The sequence below is a fragment of the Mustela nigripes genome, chromosome 13, assembly GCF_022355385.1.
Source record: "Mustela nigripes isolate SB6536 chromosome 13, MUSNIG.SB6536, whole genome shotgun sequence".
NCBI lineage: Eukaryota > Metazoa > Chordata > Mammalia > Carnivora > Mustelidae > Mustela > Mustela nigripes.
Window position 1 is genome coordinate 29,462,770 of NC_081569.1, and position 21,114 is coordinate 29,483,883.

A 21,114-nucleotide genomic window follows, 5' to 3' on the forward strand; every position below is an offset into this window, starting at 1 on the left:
GGACCCTGTGGACGGGGTCCCAAGTTCAGGATGGCCCCGGGGCCCAGCCCGGGCCACAACAGGACGGTGGGGGAGGGTTGGTGATGAGGGCCCCCCCACGGCAGACACAGGACACTCGCTCGTGCAGCTGACACAAAGCGGCGGCTACATCTCCCGGCCGTGCTCCCCACGCCCCTCCCTCCACTCCCAGGGCAAGCACAGCCCCACTCACAGAGACAGGGGGATGGACAAGATGGCACAGGGACAGGGGGCCGGGCGGGACAGGCAGGCTCGGCGGAGGAAGCGCCGAGGCTGGGCAGCGGTGTCCTCATGGAGTGGTTTATTACGGTTCCATCTCACAAGGCAGGTGGGTGGGCGGCAGCGGCACACGAATGAACTCCAAGCCCCTGACAGACGTCTGCCTCGGGCGCATGCAAACAGTGCGACATGGTCAAGCGCAAACACGGGGCGACCGAGGCGACACGGGACACAGAACATGGAATGGGGAACAAGGCTGGGGTGATGGGTCCCTAGAGAGGGGCCTGGTCTCCCCAATCCCTGGGCAGGACAGGAAAAATAAGATTCGTACTTCTTGTAAAATGCCCATTTGCTGGGTACTTTCTTTCTCCTTATCTTGAAAAATAATAAAAAATAAACACACGGGAAAAAAATCTCAAAAAAGGAAAGGAATAAAACTCTAAGAAGGCGAGAGATGGGAGGCCAGGAGAAGCCTGACCATGGCAGAAGGCATCTGCCTCACGCTCCCCAGCCTCCTCCCTTCTTGGCCCTTTGGTGGGGCTCCCGAAGCCCCTTGGGTGGGTCCATGAGAAAAGGTGCCAGGCCTAGGCGGGGTCTCTGGGGGGCCAGAGGGGGCGCAGGCTGGGGCAGAGGAAAGAGGCCCACTGGCCTGCTGGGCTCAGTTCAGGCTTGGGCCCAGCAAGTGGGGGCACCAGGTCCACAATCTCTCCAGGTTCAGTCCCTGCAGGTCCCCGACCTGGGTCAGGGGGTGCGGGGGGTAAGGGGGCCAGAGGTCACAGGTGCAGCTCGTGGGTTTTGATGTGCTCGAGCTGCTCCCGCAGCTGCAGGAAGGAAGGCCGCGTGGCGGCATCCAGATGCCAGCAGTTCTTCATGACCTCGTAGACTGCAGGCGGGCAGCCGTCGGGGGCGTCCATCTTGTAGCCCTTCTCCACCCGAGGGACAACATCCTTCAGAGGCTGCGGGCAGGCGGGTGGGGTCAGTCTGTGCAGGGAGTGACTCCCCAGTGGACCTCGACTCAGCTTCAGGGATCCCCTTCAGACCCAAGCCTCAGAGCCAGGCCCGGGAGGCTCCTGGAAAGTCCTGAGGGCTGCTCTGTGGCTAAGAATGGAAGGCAGGGCCCAGAAAGGCTGCCTCTCTGGCCCACCCCTTCCTCCTTGCTCCAAAAGCCTCCCCGTCAGCCCCAGCCATGCCCCGGCCCTGGCCATGACCCAGCCCCAGTACTCGACTTACAATTCTTGGATAAGGCACTCGCCCAAAGGAGTAGATTTCCCAGAGAAGGATTCCGAAACTCCACACGTCAGACTTGGTGGAGAATTTCTGCCACATGGGTGGAAGAAGAAGTGTCAGATCCTGGGAGTTTGGGAGGTGGTGGGGGTGGGGGGTGGGGAACCCAGGACCCCTACCTCCCACTCCTCAGGCTCTGGGGACAGGCCCGTTTCACCTTCTCTCTGAGGGCCTCTGGGGCTGTCCACTTGACTGGCAGCTTGCCTGTGTCCTGCGTGCTGGAGGCCTCCTTGGTGAGGCCGAAGTCGCTGACCTTGGCCACGTTGTCCTCTGACACCAGCACGTTGCGGGCAGCCAGATCCCGATGCACGAAGTTGTTGCCCTCCAGGTACTCCATGGCCTCACAGACATCTCTGGGAGAGAGCCGGACACGTGTCCCCTCAGACAGGGCCCCCGCAGCAGGCCAGGGTCCCCCCCAGTGGGTGCTGCGTCACTCACAGTGAGAACTTGAGGAGACAGTCTCCGCCCAGCACCGACCGACCCCTCGACCGCAGGTAGTCCACCAGGCTCCCCTGGGGCAGGACAGACAGACCAAGCGGCCCCCCAGGTCAGACTGGCCCTCCAGCCCTCTGGAATCATGGGCAGGGCTGGGTGAACACATGAGGGCGATACGAGCAGGGGGAGGAGCAGAGAGGCCGGGACTCAGTGCTGAATGGGTACCAGGTTCTATGAGCCGGCTACCACACTCAGCGGTTTTCATGCATTCGCCCTTAAAACTCATAAATCTCTCAGAGGAACTCTGATACTATCTCCATTTCACAGATGAGGAAACTGAGGCTTGGCAAGCTACCCAATTTGTCACACGGAATAAATGACAAGTCAGGACAAAAGCTGACTTCAGAGAGAGAGGGGCCTGAGGGAGCAGGGGCCCGAGGACAGTGAGGGGTTTGGGACAGCTGGAAGGCCCAGGTGCTCAGCTCCAGAATGGGGGCGGGCCCTCCGGGCAGGTGCATACCTTGGCCATGTACTCAGTGACGATGTAGAGCCCGCCTTTCTCCTCCAGGATCACGCCCAGAAGCTGTACCAGGTTGCTATGCCTAAGTTGCCTGGGGCAGGAGGCAGGTGGTCAGAGCCTGCTGAGCCTCCCTATCTCCTCCCTGTCCCGGGGTGACCTCCGCACCCACCCTTGGCCCCGGCTCACGTCATGACAGAGGCTTCAGCCAGGAAGGCCTGGGCAGTGGCGTCATTTTTAATGCACTTGACAGCGACTTTGTTCCCTCGGTAATCACCTAGCATCACATCTGGGGAAGGAGGGCTGGAGCTTGTTCCCGGAACTCTCCACAGGCCCTTGCCCACCCCCCCCAACGCTGCCACCCCCTCCCGCTCACCTCCAAACTCCCCCTTCCCAATGGTCTGCAGCAGCTTCAGATCCTTCATGTTCAGTGCCCAGCCGCCTGGCGGGGGGAGGGGGTGTCAGTGAGGGGTGAAGCCAGAGCAGAGCTCACAGCGGTCACAGCCTGGACCGTTTGTGTGGCGCTCCCTGGAGGTCTCCAGAGCCTCTGGGATGGGGGCAGTGCCAGGGAGCCTGGGTGGGAGGAGGCGGGGAGTCAAGTGAGGACTGGGGGTGGGGATGGCACTCACTGCGGAAGAACTCATCCTGGGCTGCCACGGTGCCCTCCATGACCTTTGGCTTGATGAGCCGCGTACAGAGTCCGTCTGCGTCTGAGGTGTAGTGCTGCGAGGGCAGGGCAGGCACTGAGGGCCAGCCATGAGGGCCACCAGCCACTCCCATGCACTGCCCGTCTCTAACCGCCAGAGGGCGGTGGAGGCCGAGCCCACCCAGCCTGGAGTCGCTTTGTGTTGGGAGGAGGGCTTCTCACTTCCAGCCAGGGGAAGGATTTGGGAGGCCCCAGACTCAGATTGGTGACCCATTTCCCAGTCACATCCAGATGCTGGACAGACACGGGGCTGTTGCTACTACTCCGGGCCTCGGGCCTCATCAGCATCCTGAGGCAGAAGGCAAGCCCTAGCTCAGTACAGATGTGCCCAGGACCCTCCCCAGCAGCAGGAGGCATCTGGGGGGCCACTGGGGCTTCTGGAAGCCTGATATGGCCTCAGCAGGGCTGGCAGCACTGGCCTTGGGAGATGCAGGACCATGTGGGCAGATCGGTACGGGTGCAGGAGCCTGGGGCCATCAGGGTGCAACTCAGGAGGACAGGCATGGAGTTCTGTAGGCCTGGAAGGAAGCCTAGCCCTGGGATTGGCCAGTTTCAGCTTCTAGTCCTGGCACCGCTGATTTATAGCTGTGTGACCTGAGGCAGATCCCTGCACTGCTTTGAACTTGTCTCCTAGGCTGTGACATGGAGACAGTGCCACTCTCCCTATGGCAGCACTGTGGGCGGTCAGAGGGCAATCCTGGCACGGAGCAGGAGCTTTGTCAAGGCAGAGGACACACAGGCTCCCAGGGGCCAGGAGAGGTGGGACGGAACCGGAAGGCTGGCCAGGCTCACCTCGACCAGCTGCATGAGGTTCTCGAAGTACACCTCCTCGTCGATGCTGAGCTTGCTGGCGTGGTACATGATGCGGTAGTGCTCCACCTTGCCATCACAGCTCACGCACAGCGTGTAGTCCCCGGGGTAGTTGGTGCTCTCCCGCACCAGGAACAGGCCTGTCTCCGGCGGGCACAGAAGCCGCTCTGCCTGCTCCCGTGTGATCTTGCCGTGGAACCAGCTGGGGGGAGGCCAGATCATGGCTCACAGCGGCTCGAGGTCACCAGCCCCCACATGCGTCCTCCAGGCTCCACTCTCCAAGGTGCTCCCTCTGCCCCGCCCCTCACCACAGCCCCCAACGGCTCAGCCAGGCATAGGAGGCCCTCATCTCCTGCTTCCCACACTTCCTCCTCTGGTCCTCCCAGGCCCACCCCCTACCTCTGAGGTCAAGCACCCATGCCCTTCCCCTTATCTCGAAGTCTTCACACATTCCCACTCCTACTCCGGCCTCTCTGTTTCCCTGACTCCTCTAGGGGGAATCAGGGCTTCCCTTACTCCTCCCTCCCCACATCTCAGACCCCGACCGCTCCTGGGCAGTACTCACGGCATGAGGCTGAGCTTGGTGCCAGCCTTCACGCCCTCCCGCTTCTGGACGTAGTTGGCTGGGATGATGCCCTCACGGCCCACCTTGTTCTTGGCTTTGTACCAGTTTGGGTCCTGGGGAGAGGGAGCCCAGACACACTCTCAGGCCCACCATCACCTGCAGGGGAGACCGGACCCAGCAGGAACGCCTGGAGGCCAGACAAGGTGTGGCCATGTGAGGCCCCCCCATTACCTTGGTGACTGCCACAATGGTGAGCACGTCTCCTTTGCAGAAGGGAAGATCCTGCTCAGCAGTGCCATGGAAGTTGTATTTGGCAATGCACTCTGTACCGGAAGGCCAGGCGGCCTGCAGGATAGGACAGGTGGGCAGGTGGAGGCAGCCCGGAGGCTATCTCCACCCACTTGCCCACCCACGCTCAAGGTTAGAGTCTCTTGGCCTGCCTTTGTGAGCCAAAGAGAGGCACTCCCCACCCCTACCCCCAAGAACTCTGGGTGCCTTCCAGCTGATATTCCCCCACCACCCCCAGATCTTTACTCCCATCTTGAGAACCCTGGGTCTAATAGCGCCCCCTGAATTTTCCTTTGTTGAAAGTCAGGGTTGGGCCAAGGGGAACAGATTGAGCAAGCCCTCATTCTCTCTCTTCCACTCAGCACCCCTCCAGAGGTGGGGGGACACTCAACTGCCCTAGACCCCTACCCCTGTGGTACCTGGATTGCTGACATCTTCTCAGAAGATCTGGCTTCCCCGTGTCACAGGAAGGCCACCCTGCCACTTGGTACCATGAGAGCTGCAGGGAGAAGGGAAAGACCAGGGAGGGGGTGAGGAGCTGGCCCCACCCAATCACTGGGCTTCCATTCCTTCCCCGCAGAGATGTGAACAAGCACCAAAGACCTCCAGAGCTGGGACTTGGGCAAGGGCCATCCATCCTCTCTTCCAGCCTCAGCAGCCTGAGAGCGCTGGATAGGGAGAGGCAGGAGCATGAAGGCTACAGCGTGCCAGGGACAGAGGGGTCCCCAACCCTAGGCCCATGGAGGCTTCCAGTCCGACCGACTGGCCAACAGAGGCAAAGGAAGCTCGGGGGGGGGGGGGCAGCACCAGTGCCACCTGACCCCTCTCCCAGCCCTAGGTCAGGATGTGAGCTGTGTGGTCTGCGGGGGAAGGGAGCTCGAGGCAGCTCTGTGAAGCTGGGGAAGGTGCAATGTGACTTGGGAAAATCACTTGTTCTCTGTGAGCCTCTGAGTTCTGCTGCCTGTAAAAATGTGACTGGGAAATATGTCTGAAGTCGAAGGTATGCCGACCTCACAGCCCAGTCACCCCACTGCTAGGTACACACCCAAGCGGACACAGGGCAGGTGTCCAGTGCCATGGGCATGAGAGCACACGCGCAGCACAATCTGTTGCCAGCCTCGCACTGGGGGCGGCCCAGTTGCTCATTGGGGGTCAGCTGCCAAACCGTGCAGCTTCACAGAGCGGTACTCTGCTCAGTGGCAAACACCAACACTCTGAGTAATGAAACCACGATGACGAATTTCCCGAGTGGTATTAACTAAGAAGCCGGTCAGAAGAACACAGGCAGTGAAATCCCATTTATACTGCATAAAGTTCAAAATCTGGCCAAGTCCACGGTGTGGGATGGCAACTGCCCTCGGGAAGGCTAGTGCCACCAGAAGAGGGGTGAGTTTCCCTTGTGGTATCTCACTGAGCTGCATCCTTATGATGGGGGCACTTTTGGGACTGTAGGTTTACTCCAGTAAAGCGGAGCCCCTCCAAGAAGCCTCCAGCCCAGCCACACTCCAAAAGCAGCAGCCACACTGTCCCGCATGCACATACTCTGTGGCCCTAGCCTGGTGCCCCTCCAGCACGGCCATCTTCCTCCAGCCCCGAGCCCCAGCTCCTGTCTCAGGAAGCAGCGGGCCTGGGGCTCCTGCTCTCTGCTGCCAGACAGGAGACTGAGGCGGCTGAGGCTCAGACAGGCTGCCGATTCCTCCACGGTTGCAGTATGTCAGGAGGAAACCTCCAAGAGTCCCATTCCCAGGCTCATCCGACAGGATGGACAAGGTCTAAGGCCAGGCTGCAATGCCACCTCCTCCAGGCCAGGTAGGGGGAGGCAACGCTTGAGCGCATGTGCCCGGGCGTGTGAGGTGAATAAGGACCGCAGGGCTTTGGCGGGCTTCTTGGAGGAGGGAGCCCCAGAACTGAGCCCTGAAGAATGGAGAGCTTAGGGACAGGAGACAAGCAGAAAAGGTGGCCCCGGTCTGGGGTGACAGCAGAGCAAGGGGTCAGGTAGACAGGGACCACTGAGAGAAAAGGGCCCGGCTGTGAGCCCACGGGAGGGATTGGCAAGCACACCCCGACCATCCAGGCATACTGGCAGTCTGCTAGCGGGGGCTAGTTTGGTGGTGGTGGTGGGTGGCCTGCCTGGCATCAACCCTGCAGGTCAGTAGGGGCTTCAAACGCCTAAGTGAGGAATCACATTCTGCTCCCAGGGCCTTGGCAGAGAAGCATGTGGCTGAGGAGAGCAGAGGCTGGGGAGAACCAGCACCCCTTCCAGGCCTTGCTCCTGCTTCTGGTCAGGCAGACCTGGCTCTGTTGAGTTTGCAACTCGGAAGAATGACTCAACCCTTCTGAGCCTCAGATCCCTCACCCTGACAGGCAGGGAGGGACAGGCCTCGCATGCACGCAGGCTATGGACAGAGCAGAACAAGACCCCTGGACTGAAAAGGTCTGGCGCAGGGCTTGACATAACCCCTGCCCCCAGCAGACAAAAAGGCGACCCTTCCTCCCAGGATACACAGTGCTTTTTGTCCCCAGAGGCCAGCCCATGGATCTCTGCTGTCTGCACAGGGAGACTGGAGCCCAACAAGGCTGAGCAGATATGCCTCCCCACCCCCCCCAACCCCAAACACACATTCACATGACTGAGTTGGGGACAGGAACCACCCGCTGGGCTCTTGTGGTCCACAAACTGTGGTGAGCTGTGAGCTCTTCTTACCCCCATTTTATAGAAGTAGAAACTGAGGCTCACAAGGCTGAACAGCTTGGGTAAAGTCCGATAGCTAGTTAGGGGTGGACAGCCCAGAACCCAAATGAGGGTTCCCGAATGAGGGCTGGTTGGGTCCCTGATCTTCAGGCCCTTCTGAACAGGGGCTCTGCTAGCTTTCCACATCCCCATGTCTCCCCCACTCCTCCATCCCCAGACTCACCACCACTGCACCACCAGGGAGGGCAGGGCACCCTTAGTCATCCTCCTGGCTGTCAGTTTGCAAACACTCCCTTCCCAGCCTGCAGCTGCAGCGGCCGCCTCCCCACTGACTTGATGATAATAATACAAATAATAATAGGCCCTGTTTTCTGAGCACTATTCTGTGCAAGGCCCGGTCCCTAGCACACTACAGCTCATCAAATCCTGTAAGACGGAGGCTACTCTTACCTCATTTTACCGACAAGGACCCTGAGCAAGGTCAAGGAGGCAAGGTGGCCTTGCCTGAGGTTTAAACCTTAAGCAAGCGCCCTGCCCTGCTCAGGTGTCAGATGCCCCAAGGCCCCCTGCACCACACCCCAGGAGCTGCTGTGGGCCTGGGAGAGCACAGGGGAGGAGAGAAGCAGGGCCCAGAGGAGGGACAAGGCCGGCTGCAGTGGTGCTAGGGGGGTTTCTCAGGGGACTGCAACCATAGATTTGGAAAGCAGGGGAAGGAGCTGGTCCTTCCCCTTTTTTCTGCTGGCTAAAACTTTAGGACCTGATTTCTCATCTGTACAATGTGTTGGTGAAAACCCTGCAGCAATCAGGGCCACCTCAGGAGACTGGAGTGGGCATCTCCTGCACCAGGAGCGAGACCTGCCTTTGCGCGAAAATGCCGAGTGCAAGACGTGGGCCCTGACAGCTCTTCCCTGGTGAAGTCCGGAGCAGAAGCCTGAGCCTGGGGCGGCTTAGCAGTCTCCCTCCCGCGGCAGGGGGCCAGGGTCAGAGAGAAGAGCCAGAATGGCTGGGAGGGGCTGCAGCAAACCTAGGCCTCTAAGCCTGCCTGGGCCTGGCACACAAGGGTTCTGTGTGCCTTTCAGGCCACTTTGGGGAGGCAGTACAGGAACACTGTTCTGGGACTGGGGGACTCTCAGTCCTGTTTCTGGACCTGCCACCAATTTCCTGTGTGTATATGACCTTGGGAAAGTCACTTGACTCTTCTGGGACTTGCTGGCTGGCTCTCCAACACCTCAGCCAGACCTGTGTCCCGCCTGCTATTCCTACCTCCCTGCCTGGCCATACCTCTCCACTCGCTCCCTCTTCTCTACCCCAAGGAACTTCCTTCCTCCTCTCAACCTCCCGGGCGCACCTGAGGAACTGCTTCTGTTTCACGTGTGCCTACAAAATCCTTGTCTGTGGCAGCAAGAGACTGGGAGATGATCTTTATGTCCATCAGTGAGGGACCAAGTGAAAAGACAGCCAGCTACCCCTAAGAGGGAATGACAGTTCTGGTGGTGACGGAGCCTGAACAGACCTTTAGGGGCTGAGAGCACAGTGCACCAGACGGTGAAGCAAGTGGAAACTGCAAAAAGCCAGTTGAAGTCGCTTAAGAAAAAGCTTCTGGGGGGAACAAGACAGGGACACTCAGGATTACTCAGAAAGCAGCAGCCCCTGCACAACAGGCAGGCCTGGCAGATATACTGTTAACCGTGCAACCGAATTAAGCATCACCCATGATTAAAGAAATGACACCAAGTGCCTCCTGCTAGGATTTCGGGGTAGGATTCCCGCAGAGCCCGTCAACCTGACTAAAACCAGGAAGATGCCATCAGGCACAGACTCAACAACTGGCCGGGACTTTCCAAGTTAGTGTCTTGAGAGACAAAACAAAGGGGACACCTGGGTGGTTCAGTGGGTTAAGCCTCTGCCTTCAGCTCAGGTCATGATGGCAGGGTCCTGGGATCGAGTCCCACATCGGGCTCCCTGTTCAGCAGGGAGCCTGTTTCTCCCTCTCTCTCTACCTGCTGCTCCCCCTGCTTATGCTCTGTCTCTGACAAATGAAAAATAAAATCTTTAAAGAAAAGACAAAACTAATGAATAGGGGCTAGAGAATGTTCTTGATGAAACAGGACACAGGACACAACAACAAAATGGAATTTACTGGAGGTGAGCAGGTGTTGACCAAGCCCACTGAGGTAACTGTTTAGCAACACACATACATCAGTTCCCCTTGCTGTAAATCTTAAACTCACACAATACCGTAAGTCAGTTACAGCTCCATAAAGCTGGAAAAAAGGGAGAAGGCAACAGGACAACGAGATTCAATGAATGATCCTGAATTGGATTCTGGCTCAGAGGGAGAAAAATAGTAGCTATAAAAATCAGTGGATGACAGTTGGAAAAATGGAAATGTTAGGTAATATTAGGGAATTTTAACAGCAATTTTCTTAAGCGTGATCCCGGTGCTCCGATTATGTAAGCAGTGCATGCTAAAGGACTTGGAAATGAAAGATAGATGGCTGTAACTGACACTCAAACGAACCAGTGCCAAGCCCCATGATTACACATGTACGTATATAAAAGAGGTAACCAAATGCGGCCAAATGTTAAGATCGGGTGAATATGCGTGAAGGATGTGTGGGTACTCCTTATATGACTATTTCAGCTTTTTATGATAATTGTCATTATTTTTAAAGATTTTATTTCTTTATTTCAGAGACCACGTGAGAGGGCACATACAAGTGCGGGGACAGGGAGAGGGACAGGCAGATTACCCGTGGAACACAGAGCCGGAAGAGGGGCTTGATCTCATAGCCGCGATGGAAATCAAGAGTCCGCAGCTCAACCAACTGTGCCACTCAGGTGCCCCTATTATTATTAATCTTTTTGGTAATCTCTACACCAGACGTGGCTCAAGCTCACGACCCCAAGATCAAGAGTCGCGGGCTCCACCCACAGTGCTGGCCAGGCGCCCTAGTTTGGCTTTTTAGTAGGTTTAAATACTACGAATACGAGGCTGTGAAAAAAGACACGGTGCAGGGGACATACAAATCATCCCTAAACTCAAATACACACGGATTATCCTTGAAAGCCAGGAAATTGGCAACACGAGTTGTCTCTGGGCTGGGAAGTGGGGGGAGTCAAGTTTAAGGGAAAATTACTTTTCACTGTGTATTTGCTATTTTGTCCTTTTGGACTTTTTTTTCTCTTTTTTCGAAAACCGCATGTATCTATTACTAACCTCTCCCTAAAAATAAGATTGAAAATAAACCACTTTTTGAACCCCACCCCCCTGCCAAGAGCCTTCCTTGGTTCCCCAGCTGTGCTCGCGGCTCCAGGCCTCCACAGCCTCTCACACATCCCTGAGCTCTGGTGAGAACCTCACTGATCCTGGCCTGGGAGCTCTGCGGGGGGAAGGCTGGGAGCTGACTCATGTCCCCAGCATGGGCTGAACCCAGAGTGGCTGCTCAGTAAATGAGTACCGAATGAATGAATGAACCAACAAAGGAAAGGAGGAAGCTAGGCCATGCCACACCAAGGTCCCCTAACTGCCGGGACTATATTTAACCCCAAAGGGACAGCAGCTGTCGGCACACCCGCCAAGGACCAGGGGACAGGGGCTTTGGAACTCTGTGAAGTCAGCGCTTCACTCTGACTTCCTGCCCCAAACTCTGCTCCCAGCAGCCCTTGTGCTGGGGTCCCGGGAACAGGCTGGGCTTTGTGCCCAAGCACTGAGGTCAGTGGCTGCAGCCTCAGGCAGGCCTTTCTTGGTAGCCCGGGCTGGCAGGGAGGGGGGAAGAGAGGAGTACTGGGAGCCCAAAAACTCCCAGGCTGCTCTTGCCCTGCCCTGGGGGCAGCCACGGACCACCACGGCCTAGCATGTACCAGAAGCTGGGGCAGGTCAAGGGTCTCCTGCCCTGCCTCTTTCACCAAAACTCCACTGCCCAGTGGGGCGTGGGAGCCTTCAGTAACTGTTTACACCCAGCTAAAAATATCCACTGAAAAGGGAAGTACACAAGAGACCTGGGGGGAACTCAGGCCGTGGCCCCCAGAGACTTTGGTTCTGCCACAGGACCCAGCTGGAGAGTCTGGGGGCAGGGGCAGCTGCCAGAGCAACAAGCAGGTTCACTCTACCTTATTCTTCGAGCCAGGTTCCTGGAGCCTCACTGGTAGAGTCCCTGCTAGGTGAGCCAGGATGGAAAGGAGGAAAGGACCCATGAGACCCCAGGGGGCTCTAGGAACCCCACTCATCTATCTCCCCTGTGGGCCCAGCCTAAGGCCACCACCAAAATGTTGCCTTACTTCTGTCCTCCTGGCTACCAGACAGCCAGTCATGGCCAGGGGTACTTGGAGTCCCCACTGACAGAAGAGACAGGGGCAATCTGGGAAAGCTTCCAGGAAGAAGGGGAGGGGAGCTGGAACTGGGAGGATTTCAGTGGAAGCAATTGCAGGGGGGAGGGCGTGGAGCAGGTGCTAGACTAGGCCAGGATTAAGCTACCCAAACTGTGGTATGGAAGAGTTAATGTTGGCAGAAGGCAGTTCACCGTGGGGGTGCACCAAGGTTCTGACCAGCCCGGAAGTTCTGACAGGTCACAGAACAGATAACAAGCAAAACTGAGCTTCCAGATTCAGGCACGCCCCTCAGATAGGGCAGCGGAGCACCTGAGGAGGGCGGGGCTCCCAGCAGTTGGGCTGGTTTGGCAGCAGTAAGATCAGCCCCACCTCTGGTTCTGCAAAGGACACTCAAGCTAAGGGCACCATGAGGCCCAGGCCACACACCACACCGTGAGGCTGTGGGGCTGGAGGGGCCCGCTGACCCAGGAAGGCGGCCCAGAGCGCTCAGCATACCCACTGCACACGTGTCTCAGGGTCAGGTACTGCAGTCTGGCACGCAAGACCCCAAATGTCCCTGGGGGTAAGGAAAGGGCTGGAAGGATGGCCCTGCTTTGGCTCCTGGGTGTGTTGCTTGCCCTCCCTCCCCACTAACCTAGGCCTCCCTCAGTCTTCAGGACCCCTGCCCTATGGGTAGGGGTGACTTAATGGCTAAAAAATGTTTGAAATGAAATTATAGCAACTCACTGCCTTTTTCCTGCCCCCAGTGACTCCTGGGACCGGAAATCCCCTCTAGTGGTTTGGGAGAGATGGGGGCTGGCGTGAGAGAAGGCTAATGGGAAGCCGCCTCCCCCGGGCACTGCTGCGGTGTGAGGCTGACACTTCTGGCCCAGAAAGGTTTCTAATTACCGCACAGGAGCCTAATTACCTACATGCACTGGGCAGCAGGGACTCGGGCCTTCCCCAGGGCCCTCACACAGGCCTCTGTCCCCCTGTCCCCCAGCACAGGCTGCAGGCTTTGCATGGCCATTTGCCTACATTTACATACAGCCTCTCAGTGCTGACTTTCAACAGCCACTTAATCATGAGTGTCCTTGTGCTTTATCCTGAAGTCTCCCATGCACATTACTGGTGGGGGGCTGAGGCCCAGAGGCTCAGGAACTGCCTAGAACTTTGGCCCCCAGATTCTTGGTCTGTCTCAGGACTGTGACCCACAAAACACATAGCTCAAAAGATAAAACTATGGGGGCCCAACACAAAGGACTTATAGTCTTGCTACACACCTGATGGAGAAGGAGATCATCAACACCTTCCCCTGGCAGGATGGGTGATGAAAATGAAATGAAATGGGCACAAGACCATGGGAATGAAAGCACGGGGATGACGGCCCAATGGCCCAACCCTGTGTTATTTACTTAATCCTCAAAAATCCCTGTGAGGTTTTACTGTTGATCGCTGTTTGACTCAGGAGGAACCAGGCTGACAGGTTGTCCAGTTTCCAAGGGGGCAGAGTAGAGATTTGAACTCCGATCTGTCTGAACTTGGTCAGGAGAAAAACCCCAGCCTTTCCTTGCGCAGGACAAATGACCCTCTGAAAATGGGCAGCTAGGTGAGAGCAGGTAGCTGAAGAGAGATCTGCCTAGAGCTTGACCCTCCTGCTCTGGGAAGCAGAGGTTACATTCGTGCGCCCACTCCTTAATCGTGTGCCATATTCTGCTTTGCACGGAGAAACCAAGAGTTTGCTCACGGCCATCTAGCTACTAGTGAAGCCAGCAACCTAGGGTTCTAGAGAAGGCAGAAATTCCAAGCAAGGAGCTCAAAACTTTTTGATTTTCATGGCCTTTCCCCTCCAGGAAGCCCTCCTGGCTGCTCCAGCCTACGCAGACCCCCCCAGCTTCTGAGCTCCCCACCAGCCATGACAGGAAGTTGAACCACAGGCTCCCCCGACTCCTCTCTGAGTCTGGTCTCTGCTGGCAAGCAGGGGAGCTCTCAGGGTTCCTCCTTCCTTTTCCCTTCCAGTCTCCCTACGGCACAGGACGCCAGCACAGGTGCCCAGAACCAACACAGAGACCAGGGTGGGGCAGGGCAGCCCTGAGAAGCAGCAGCCAGGGCAGGGTGGGCAGGCATCAGATGACACCCAGGTTTTCACCCCTACAAAACTTCCAACTGTGCAGAGAGCAGCATAGGCAGGGGTGGGGGGGTGCCTCTCTTCTGCTTGTTCCTGCAGCTCTGGGCCCTGATCACGGAAGGGGCGGAGATGGGGGGGGCAGGGGGACGGAGGGAAGCTGCGGTCAGAGGCCCAGCCACCCCCGAGGCGTGCATAGCTGGTGTGTGATGAGAAGCTCCTCTCATCACAGTACCTCAAAACCAGGAAGAGAAACTGAACAGGCAGAAAGGACGAACTGGGCTGCGTGGGGCCCTCGGGTCCCTGGGTGCCTGCCAAAGAGAGCTCTTGGGCAGTGGCTGGACAAAACACTTCCCCCTTTTGGGCCTCAGTCTCCCCAGGGGAAAAATGGGATTCTCTCCCTGGTGTGGCTAGACTACCCAACTGGTGCCGGATAAAAGAGATGCCCTCTCCCCACCGGTGGAGGAGTCCTAATGCCCCAGCGGGCTTTGGCCTCTCCCGAGAAGCTAGCCTCGCCCTACTCGCTTCTCCCCTCAGCCACGCAGGGAGCACACTAGCTCTTCCTTTACCAGCTCTTTATTTTTAGGTCTGAATTTGACTTTAATCATTACTTAGCGGATTCTATTTCCAGCCCTTGAATGAAGGGACCCACAGGAGAGAAGGGAGGAAGGCAGTGCTCCCTGCCCGCTGTTGGGGGCAGCCTGCTCCTCCACCCATCCTGTCCCCAACCAAGGCGGGGGGACCAAGAAACACCCAAAGGGCTTGCCCCAGCCAGGCCAGCATCTTGGAGGGGACCCCACCCAGTGACCTCATCCCAGCCTAAGCTGTGGGACAGGAGGGTAGTTGTAATGCCCACTTCCCCTGCACCAAGACCAGGGAGGAGGGAGACACTCCACAGGCGAACTCTAGCAGGTAGAATCTGAGATCAGGTGCCTGGGGGATCTCTGCACTGAATGAGCCACATGGCGGAGGACCTCCTGCCTAGGTTAGTCCTGGATTACCCTAAGGTCACCTGGGGCTATGGTCTCTCAAGCCCAGGAGTGCCAAGGTGAGACTGATTTCCTCCTACTGCCCAAGGCATGGCTCCAGGAGGGCACTCCCAGTTACTCTGGTCTCCGCAGAAGCCCAGCAAGAGGAAGCAGGGGATGTCACAGCTGTACACACTCAGGTCAGAACCAGGTAGCACCTGGCGAAGAGGAGGCCGCTAACACACAGGACTTCCCCACTGATTTGTGGAGCACCTATGCTCCCTTCCAACTCCCATCTGGGAGGCCAGAAACCCTGACACCCCATCCCCAACCACCACCAGTTTTCTTCCCTTCCCCGCCCTACCCCCGCCACTGGGAAAGGGTAGGGAGATGAGGCTGGCATGCCATCCCTGGGTTGGGGCTCAGGATGCCTGGGCTCATTGCCCAAGTAGTGGTTTTCCCAAGCTAAGTAGGCCTTCAGCTCTGCTAGGGAAATCTGGGGTGGCCTAGGAAGTAGCATTAGCTCGCAGGGGGAAGAAGGCAGGCAGGCTCTCAGAGGAGAGGCCTTAACCAGTCAGCTCTGGAGCCGGGAGACCAAAGGCGGACAGGGAGGGTCAGGTCCAAGTCCTGGACCAGCCAGTGCCGTGCTGATGGGGGGCGAAGGCCAAGGAGGTGGGACAGGCACTGGCCGGTGTAGTCCAGTACCTCAAGAACAGAGGGTTTCGAAGGGCTCCATGAACCAAGACTAGTCCTCCCTGGCCCAGGTGTCGTCCCCACACACCGAGGGAGCCCGCAGTGGGTACTCTGTGAACAACAACAATCTCTCCTTACAAAGTGCTTACCCGAGGCTAGGGATGGTGCTGGGTACCTTCTAGTACCTTGGTTAGTTCGTTCGGACTCCTCATATCGCCTTCTGCCCCGTGTATGGCCACCCCATGACAAAGAATCCCCATCTCTGAGGTGACCAGCCTTAACGGTGGCGCTGGGCTCAGGACCACATCGGCTGGGTGCCGAGCTGCCCACCCTTTGCCATACCCCAGGCTGCTCTGGGGGCCTGTGGTCCCACCAGCTGGAGCGCCCACTGCGGTGTAGAACAACGAGCTAATTAGTCAGGGGGCTTGGGGGAGGCCTGGAATCCAGTGGCAAAGTTACACCCTGTGTGGCAGCATGAGAAAAGGCCCAGAGACACAGAACTGAAAAGAAAAAAGGTGTCATGGTGCACATATTCAAATGACAACAGCAAGGAAGGAAAAAACATGTCAGGAAAGGACAGGGAGGGAACTCCAAAATGCAAACAGTTGCTCCTCTGATGAAGAAATTGTGATTCTTGTGGTGTTTTCTAAGTTTTCTGTGGTGCTGTGTTGCTACTTTATGCATTAAGAAAGTAATATGTGGGGCGCCTGGGTGGCTCAGTGGGTTAAGCCGCTGCCTTCGGCTCGGGTCATGATCTCGGGGTCCTGGGATCGAGTCCCACGTCGGGCTCTCTGCTTAGCGGGGAGCCTGCTTCCCTCTCTCTCTCTCTGCCTGCCTCTCCATCTACTTGTGATTTCTCTCTGTCAGGTAAATAAATAAAATCTTAAAAAAAAAAAAAAAAAAAAAAAAAAAAAAAAGAAAGTAATATGTACATAGTTTTCTCCTGAGCTCACATCTGCTTCCCTGGGATCTGACTGCCCCCTCACCCCAATCCAGCCCTGACCTCTGGGACATCTTCCATGGGATGGCCTTTCAGATACAGAACAGTCCCTCAGGCACCTGCAGGGCTCTCCCTACCTTCTCTTTCCTAGACCCTCGGACCAAACACCTCTTTCTTTGGGGACTACATGTCAAGGCTTCAAAATGCCTCAAAAGATAGAGGCCAGAACTGGACCCAGGCTGTTCTGCCCTATGAGGCCAGCTGGCAGTTTGCTCGGGCAGCTGCATCCCACACTGTGAATCCTGGGCCTCAGCCCCCATCTGTACTCAGGGCTGCTCCACAGTGGCTCAGCCTCTTGAGGTCCGGTGCCCCCTGCAGTGGTCCTGGGGACCATCATCTGGTCCTTCCTCACCCAGAAGCCAACACAGAGAGAAGCGAAGCCACTTCCAAGAGGCAGGAAGACACCAAGCTCCCCTGATAAAAAACACATCTCTGCAACTGTGCTAACCTGAAGCCAGACCCTTTTTTACAAAGGCCTGGGGACCCAGGGTTCGTCTCCATACAGCTCATAGTCGGTAGGAAAGCCCCCAACCTTCGGGCCTCAACCCCAGGCCCCAGGCTGGAAAGAAGTTAGGGCTGGGTGTGGGGAGCCTCACAGGCCCACCACATCTGGGTCCCCTCCACTACCCATGTCGGGGCAACTGGAAAAAAACTCTACATCAAGGGCAGAGTCTTGAGCAGGACAAAACTACCAGTGGCCCCAAGCAGGCCCAGACACAGTTCAACATCCTCTGGGGAACCTCCTAACCTCCAGGGAGCAAGAGGATACCACCACACTCTCAGCCTCCCTCCTGCTGCCTCTGCCCTCTTCTTGTTAGGGCCCCACCACGAAAGACACTGGAACCACCCAAGTGTGGGGAGCTTGGAAAAGAGCCCCTATGGTGCCCACTCTGGCAACACTCCTGTGCCAAGGCTGTGGAAACGGGGCTCTCACCTTCCCCATCTGGATCCCATTCATGTTCCTAGGCCAGCTGGGCCACATGTGTGGGAGGCCTGGGGCAGGACAGACCACCAGGCTGTTTCAGCTGAGCGCCAGGGCCACACCAGACACGGCGCCCCTTCCCATCACATCCCCTGCTGGTGGGACCCACCTTGGGCACCCAGGGGAAATCCCATGGGTAGTACCGATGCTGCCTGAGCCCAGACCTTGGCAGAGCTGGGCCCGGAAGCCCTCTTTGGGAAGCACGTGTTCACCCCACAAGGTCCCTTGGGTCAAGCTGGGGGCCTGGGTCCTTGGTGGGTGAAGGTACCTGCCTGATTTCCCTCCACCCACGGCAGTCCAGCTCGGTGGAGCAGAGAATGAAAGGACAGACAGCCTGACTCTGCCAGAGACCTGGGGTAGCAACTCCATCCCCTGAGCCTCAGTACACTAGTCCCCAAAATGGGAGGGGAGGTGAACCTCTAGTTATGCTCCAAGGCTCTGGTGGCTGGACACGCCTCTTCCTGACACCTGGCCTGGGCCCTGAGGAGTCTGGGAGAATGAAATGACCAGGCTGCCAGAAGGTGGGGGCATTGTCCTAATGCCCAGTGTTATGTCCACCCACATAGACGCCCTGCCCAGTTTCCCCACCCAAGGGTCACAGGTCCCTTGGCTTAGGCCTGGTCTTTTGGGAGGTGTAGAGGCTCAACCTCTGGCCAAGTTCAAGGGAGGTGGTGGGCCCTGGGCTTCCTAAGAAGAGCCATCTGGCTCCTCGGTGAGGGAATGAGGGAGGGTTCAGAACAAGGCGGCCAAAAGACCTGCAGGGAGGGCCTGGACAGTCAGGGAACGGCAAAGTGTCCATTCTCCAGGGTCCTGACCCACGCTGCCCCCTCCCTCCAGGCTCCACACAGCCCTGACACGGGGAGGCAAAGAGCGGACAGACAGACTCGGAGTGGCCTGAGATAAGTCCGTGGGGCTCCCAGGGCAGCACCTCCCTGGTGAGCTCCCCTCCCAGTCGGGCTGACAGTGACTCCCGGGAGAATTCGAACCGGGAAGGAGGGGGGTAAGGGAGGTGGGGGATGGGAGTGGACGTGACCGCAGCTGCAACGGAAGCAATAGAAGCGGGACGCGCGACCTCCACCCTCACTCCCTCGGGAAGCACTCAGACGCCCACCCCCTCCAGACTCTCCAAGCACTCACCTCTCTCGGGGCACTGCGGTCCGGGCCACCTCGCTGCGGGCAGCATCAGCGGCCTGCGGGACGGTCCATGCGGCCAGGGGGGAGGGGAGGGGCGCAGGGGTCCCCGGGGGGTGCGGTACAAAGAGGTATTGGTGCGAAAAGAGGGGGAGGAGGGACGGCCAGACAGAGGCAGGGGGATGGCCGCGCGGCCCGGGTCGGGGAGGGAAGAAAGGCGGGGGAAGGGGGGCGGGAGGGAGTCGGGGGGAGGAAACAATGTAGCCGGCGCGGCCCCGGCAGAGTTCCGCTTCCGAACGCCGCCACCGAGGTTCGAGTTTGGAACGTCGCGCGGGCTGCCGGGGGCTGCCCCGGACGCTGGATCGGGGGCCGTGGAGGCTCCCCGCGCTCCACGCCCCGGAGGCTCTGGCGACCAAGGGCTGGCTGGGGCGGGAGGGACGGCTGGCCGGGGGACGGCCCCGACGGCGGCGCGGGGGGGGCGGTAGCCCCGCTCGGACCCCACCCCGGCAGGCCCCCCGGGCAGGGTGCGGGGTGGGGCAGGAGCGGGAGGACGGCTGCGGTGGCGGCGGCGGCGGCGGCGGCCAAGCTCGGCTTGCCCGGGGCTCCGCGGGGAGGAAGCTCACAGGCCTGGCGAGAGGAAGCGCGGCCCGGATCCTCCGCCCGCGGCAGCGCGCCTGCGCGAGGGGGCCTGCCCGGCGCGCGGCGGGGCGTGGGCCGGAGGAGCGGCGCCCCCTGCTGGGCACCGGCGGCACTGCGGGGGGTGTGTCTGCGCCCACGCCCTGCCCCCATCTGCGGGCCCGCGCTGAAGGCTCGCGAAGGTCCCACTCGCGAGGGCCCACCAGGCCGCAGTGGGGCGACCTCAGAGCCTTCTCTGGGCTCCGGTCCCCCGATGCAGAGGCGATTGAGGCGTGACCTGGGCCTCTGTCCTCGGATCTGTAGTGAAGAGTAGGCCTCATTCGCGGCTACTAGTAAGCATTCATTCACTCATTCAAATGTTTCCTGGCTCTGACAACGTGACAGGTTCTGCTCTGAAGTCCGCTAGGCCACCTCACCTTACTGTCAGGGGGTTCTCAGTAGGATAACTGACAGGCCAACAAACAAGTGCGAAGAAACTGCTGAGAAAGGTGGAGAGGTGGTGTGGGAGGTCCACAGGAAGAGGAAAGAGGGGAGGGCTATCGGGAAGGCTTAGTAGGACTGGGAACCCAGGTAAGGAACAACAGCCAGGAGGAAGGCGGGGAATGACGAGAACACTTGAAGGCTCGGGGAATCCTAAATAGCTCAGTATGGTTGCAGTTTGCTGGGTGGGTTCAGGAGAGTGGGGGGAGATGGGGGTCTCTGCAGGGACAAGAGAGCCAACGAACGTCGTGGGACTTTCTTGGACTTTATTTTCAGCCTGGAGGCAATGAAGTTGTTGGCAGTAGCTGTGTGACATTGGGAGTTACTTAAACTCTGTGCTATGGTTTCCCCATTTAGTAAAATGGGGGAAATAATAGCACCAATTTCTTAAGGCTTTGTGCTGAGGAAATGAGTTAAATCATTTAAAGTGCTTAGTGCGCACTGGTTGGCACATGATCAGCCCTCAGCTAAGTACCACTGTTACATGTCATAGTTAATGAGGAGCAGGGAAGTGGTCTGCTCTGAGCTATAGAAGCAGACAGTGTGTGGTTGTGTGTGTTGCGGGGGCGGGGTGCGGTGGTTAGTGATGGAGGAGAAACCAGACTCCGGTGTAGGTAGGAGGCATCAAGACACTTCTTAGGGACTGGGCCTTGGAGGAAGAATCAGGGTTGGGTGGGCAGAGAGGAGGGGCACTGTCTGGTGGGGGAAATGAAGCATACTGGCAAAGCGTAGTATACCCAGACTGAACGAATGAGAGGGACAGTAATGGGCCCTGGGGAGAGTGAGCTGGAGAGACAGCGTGGCTGAGTGTGCAAAGAGCCTCAAATGCCAGGAGCACGAGTTGGGTGTGCCTCCCCAGACAAACCACAGGCTCGCCCTGTGACCCACTGCACCCCTGGGCCAGCTTCCCAGTAAGGGGCTAGCCCTTCAAGGAGGTAAATAGGGGCGCCTGGGTGGTGCAGTCGGCTAAGTGTCCGACTCCTGATTTTGGCTCAGGTCATGATCTCAGGGTTATGAGATCGAGCCCGGTGTTGGGCTCTGCGCTGGGTAGAGGAGCCTGCTTAAGAGTCTCTCTCCCTCCCCCTCTGTCCCCCACCCCCTACATGGGCACTCTTCCAGCTCTCTCAAAAATTAATTAATTATTTTTTAAAAGGGGGGAGGTAGTAGTCACACCTCTACCCTTTGAGGAGATATCCAGTCTCAGAGAGTGCTGTGGTGTAATGGAAAAAAAGCACGGATTGGGGGTTCAAATCT

General features: G+C 58.1%; 1 protein-coding gene across 2 annotated transcripts; it reads right to left on the minus strand.

The window, feature by feature from the left end:
• Positions 1-302: 302 nt before the first annotated feature.
• CSK (C-terminal Src kinase) lies at positions 303-19,391 on the minus strand. Of its 2 annotated transcripts, none has more exons than XM_059371824.1 (13): positions 18,751-19,387; positions 5,262-5,341; positions 4,786-4,899; positions 4,555-4,667; positions 3,972-4,191; positions 3,103-3,196; positions 2,850-2,915; positions 2,663-2,762; positions 2,477-2,567; positions 1,960-2,033; positions 1,679-1,874; positions 1,468-1,554; positions 303-1,193 (listed from the first exon to the last, which is right to left on the minus strand). In XM_059371824.1, the coding sequence occupies exons 2-13, from the start codon at positions 5,274-5,276 to the stop codon at positions 1,011-1,013; spliced, it is 1,353 nt and encodes a 450-aa protein (XP_059227807.1). In that variant the 5' UTR covers positions 5,277-5,341; positions 18,751-19,387; the 3' UTR covers positions 303-1,010. The 2 variants fall into 2 exon arrangements, with proteins under 2 accessions (XP_059227807.1, XP_059227808.1); XM_059371825.1 differs by having other exon boundaries at positions 1,102-1,193; positions 1,641-1,874; positions 18,751-19,391.
• Positions 19,392-21,114: the final 1,723 nt, after the last annotated feature.

What these genes read in the sequence shown, in the direction of transcription:
- CSK (XM_059371824.1), bottom strand. An exon ending in CCATTGTGGCAGTCACCAAG is followed by an intron (nt 4,668 to 4,785) that starts GTAATGGGGGGG and finishes CCCTCTCCCCAG; the next exon opens with GACCCAAACTGGTACAAAGC. An exon ending in TGGGAAGGGGGAGTTTGGAG is followed by an intron (nt 2,763 to 2,849) that starts GTGAGCGGGAGG and finishes CTCCTTCCCCAG; the next exon opens with ATGTGATGCTAGGTGATTAC.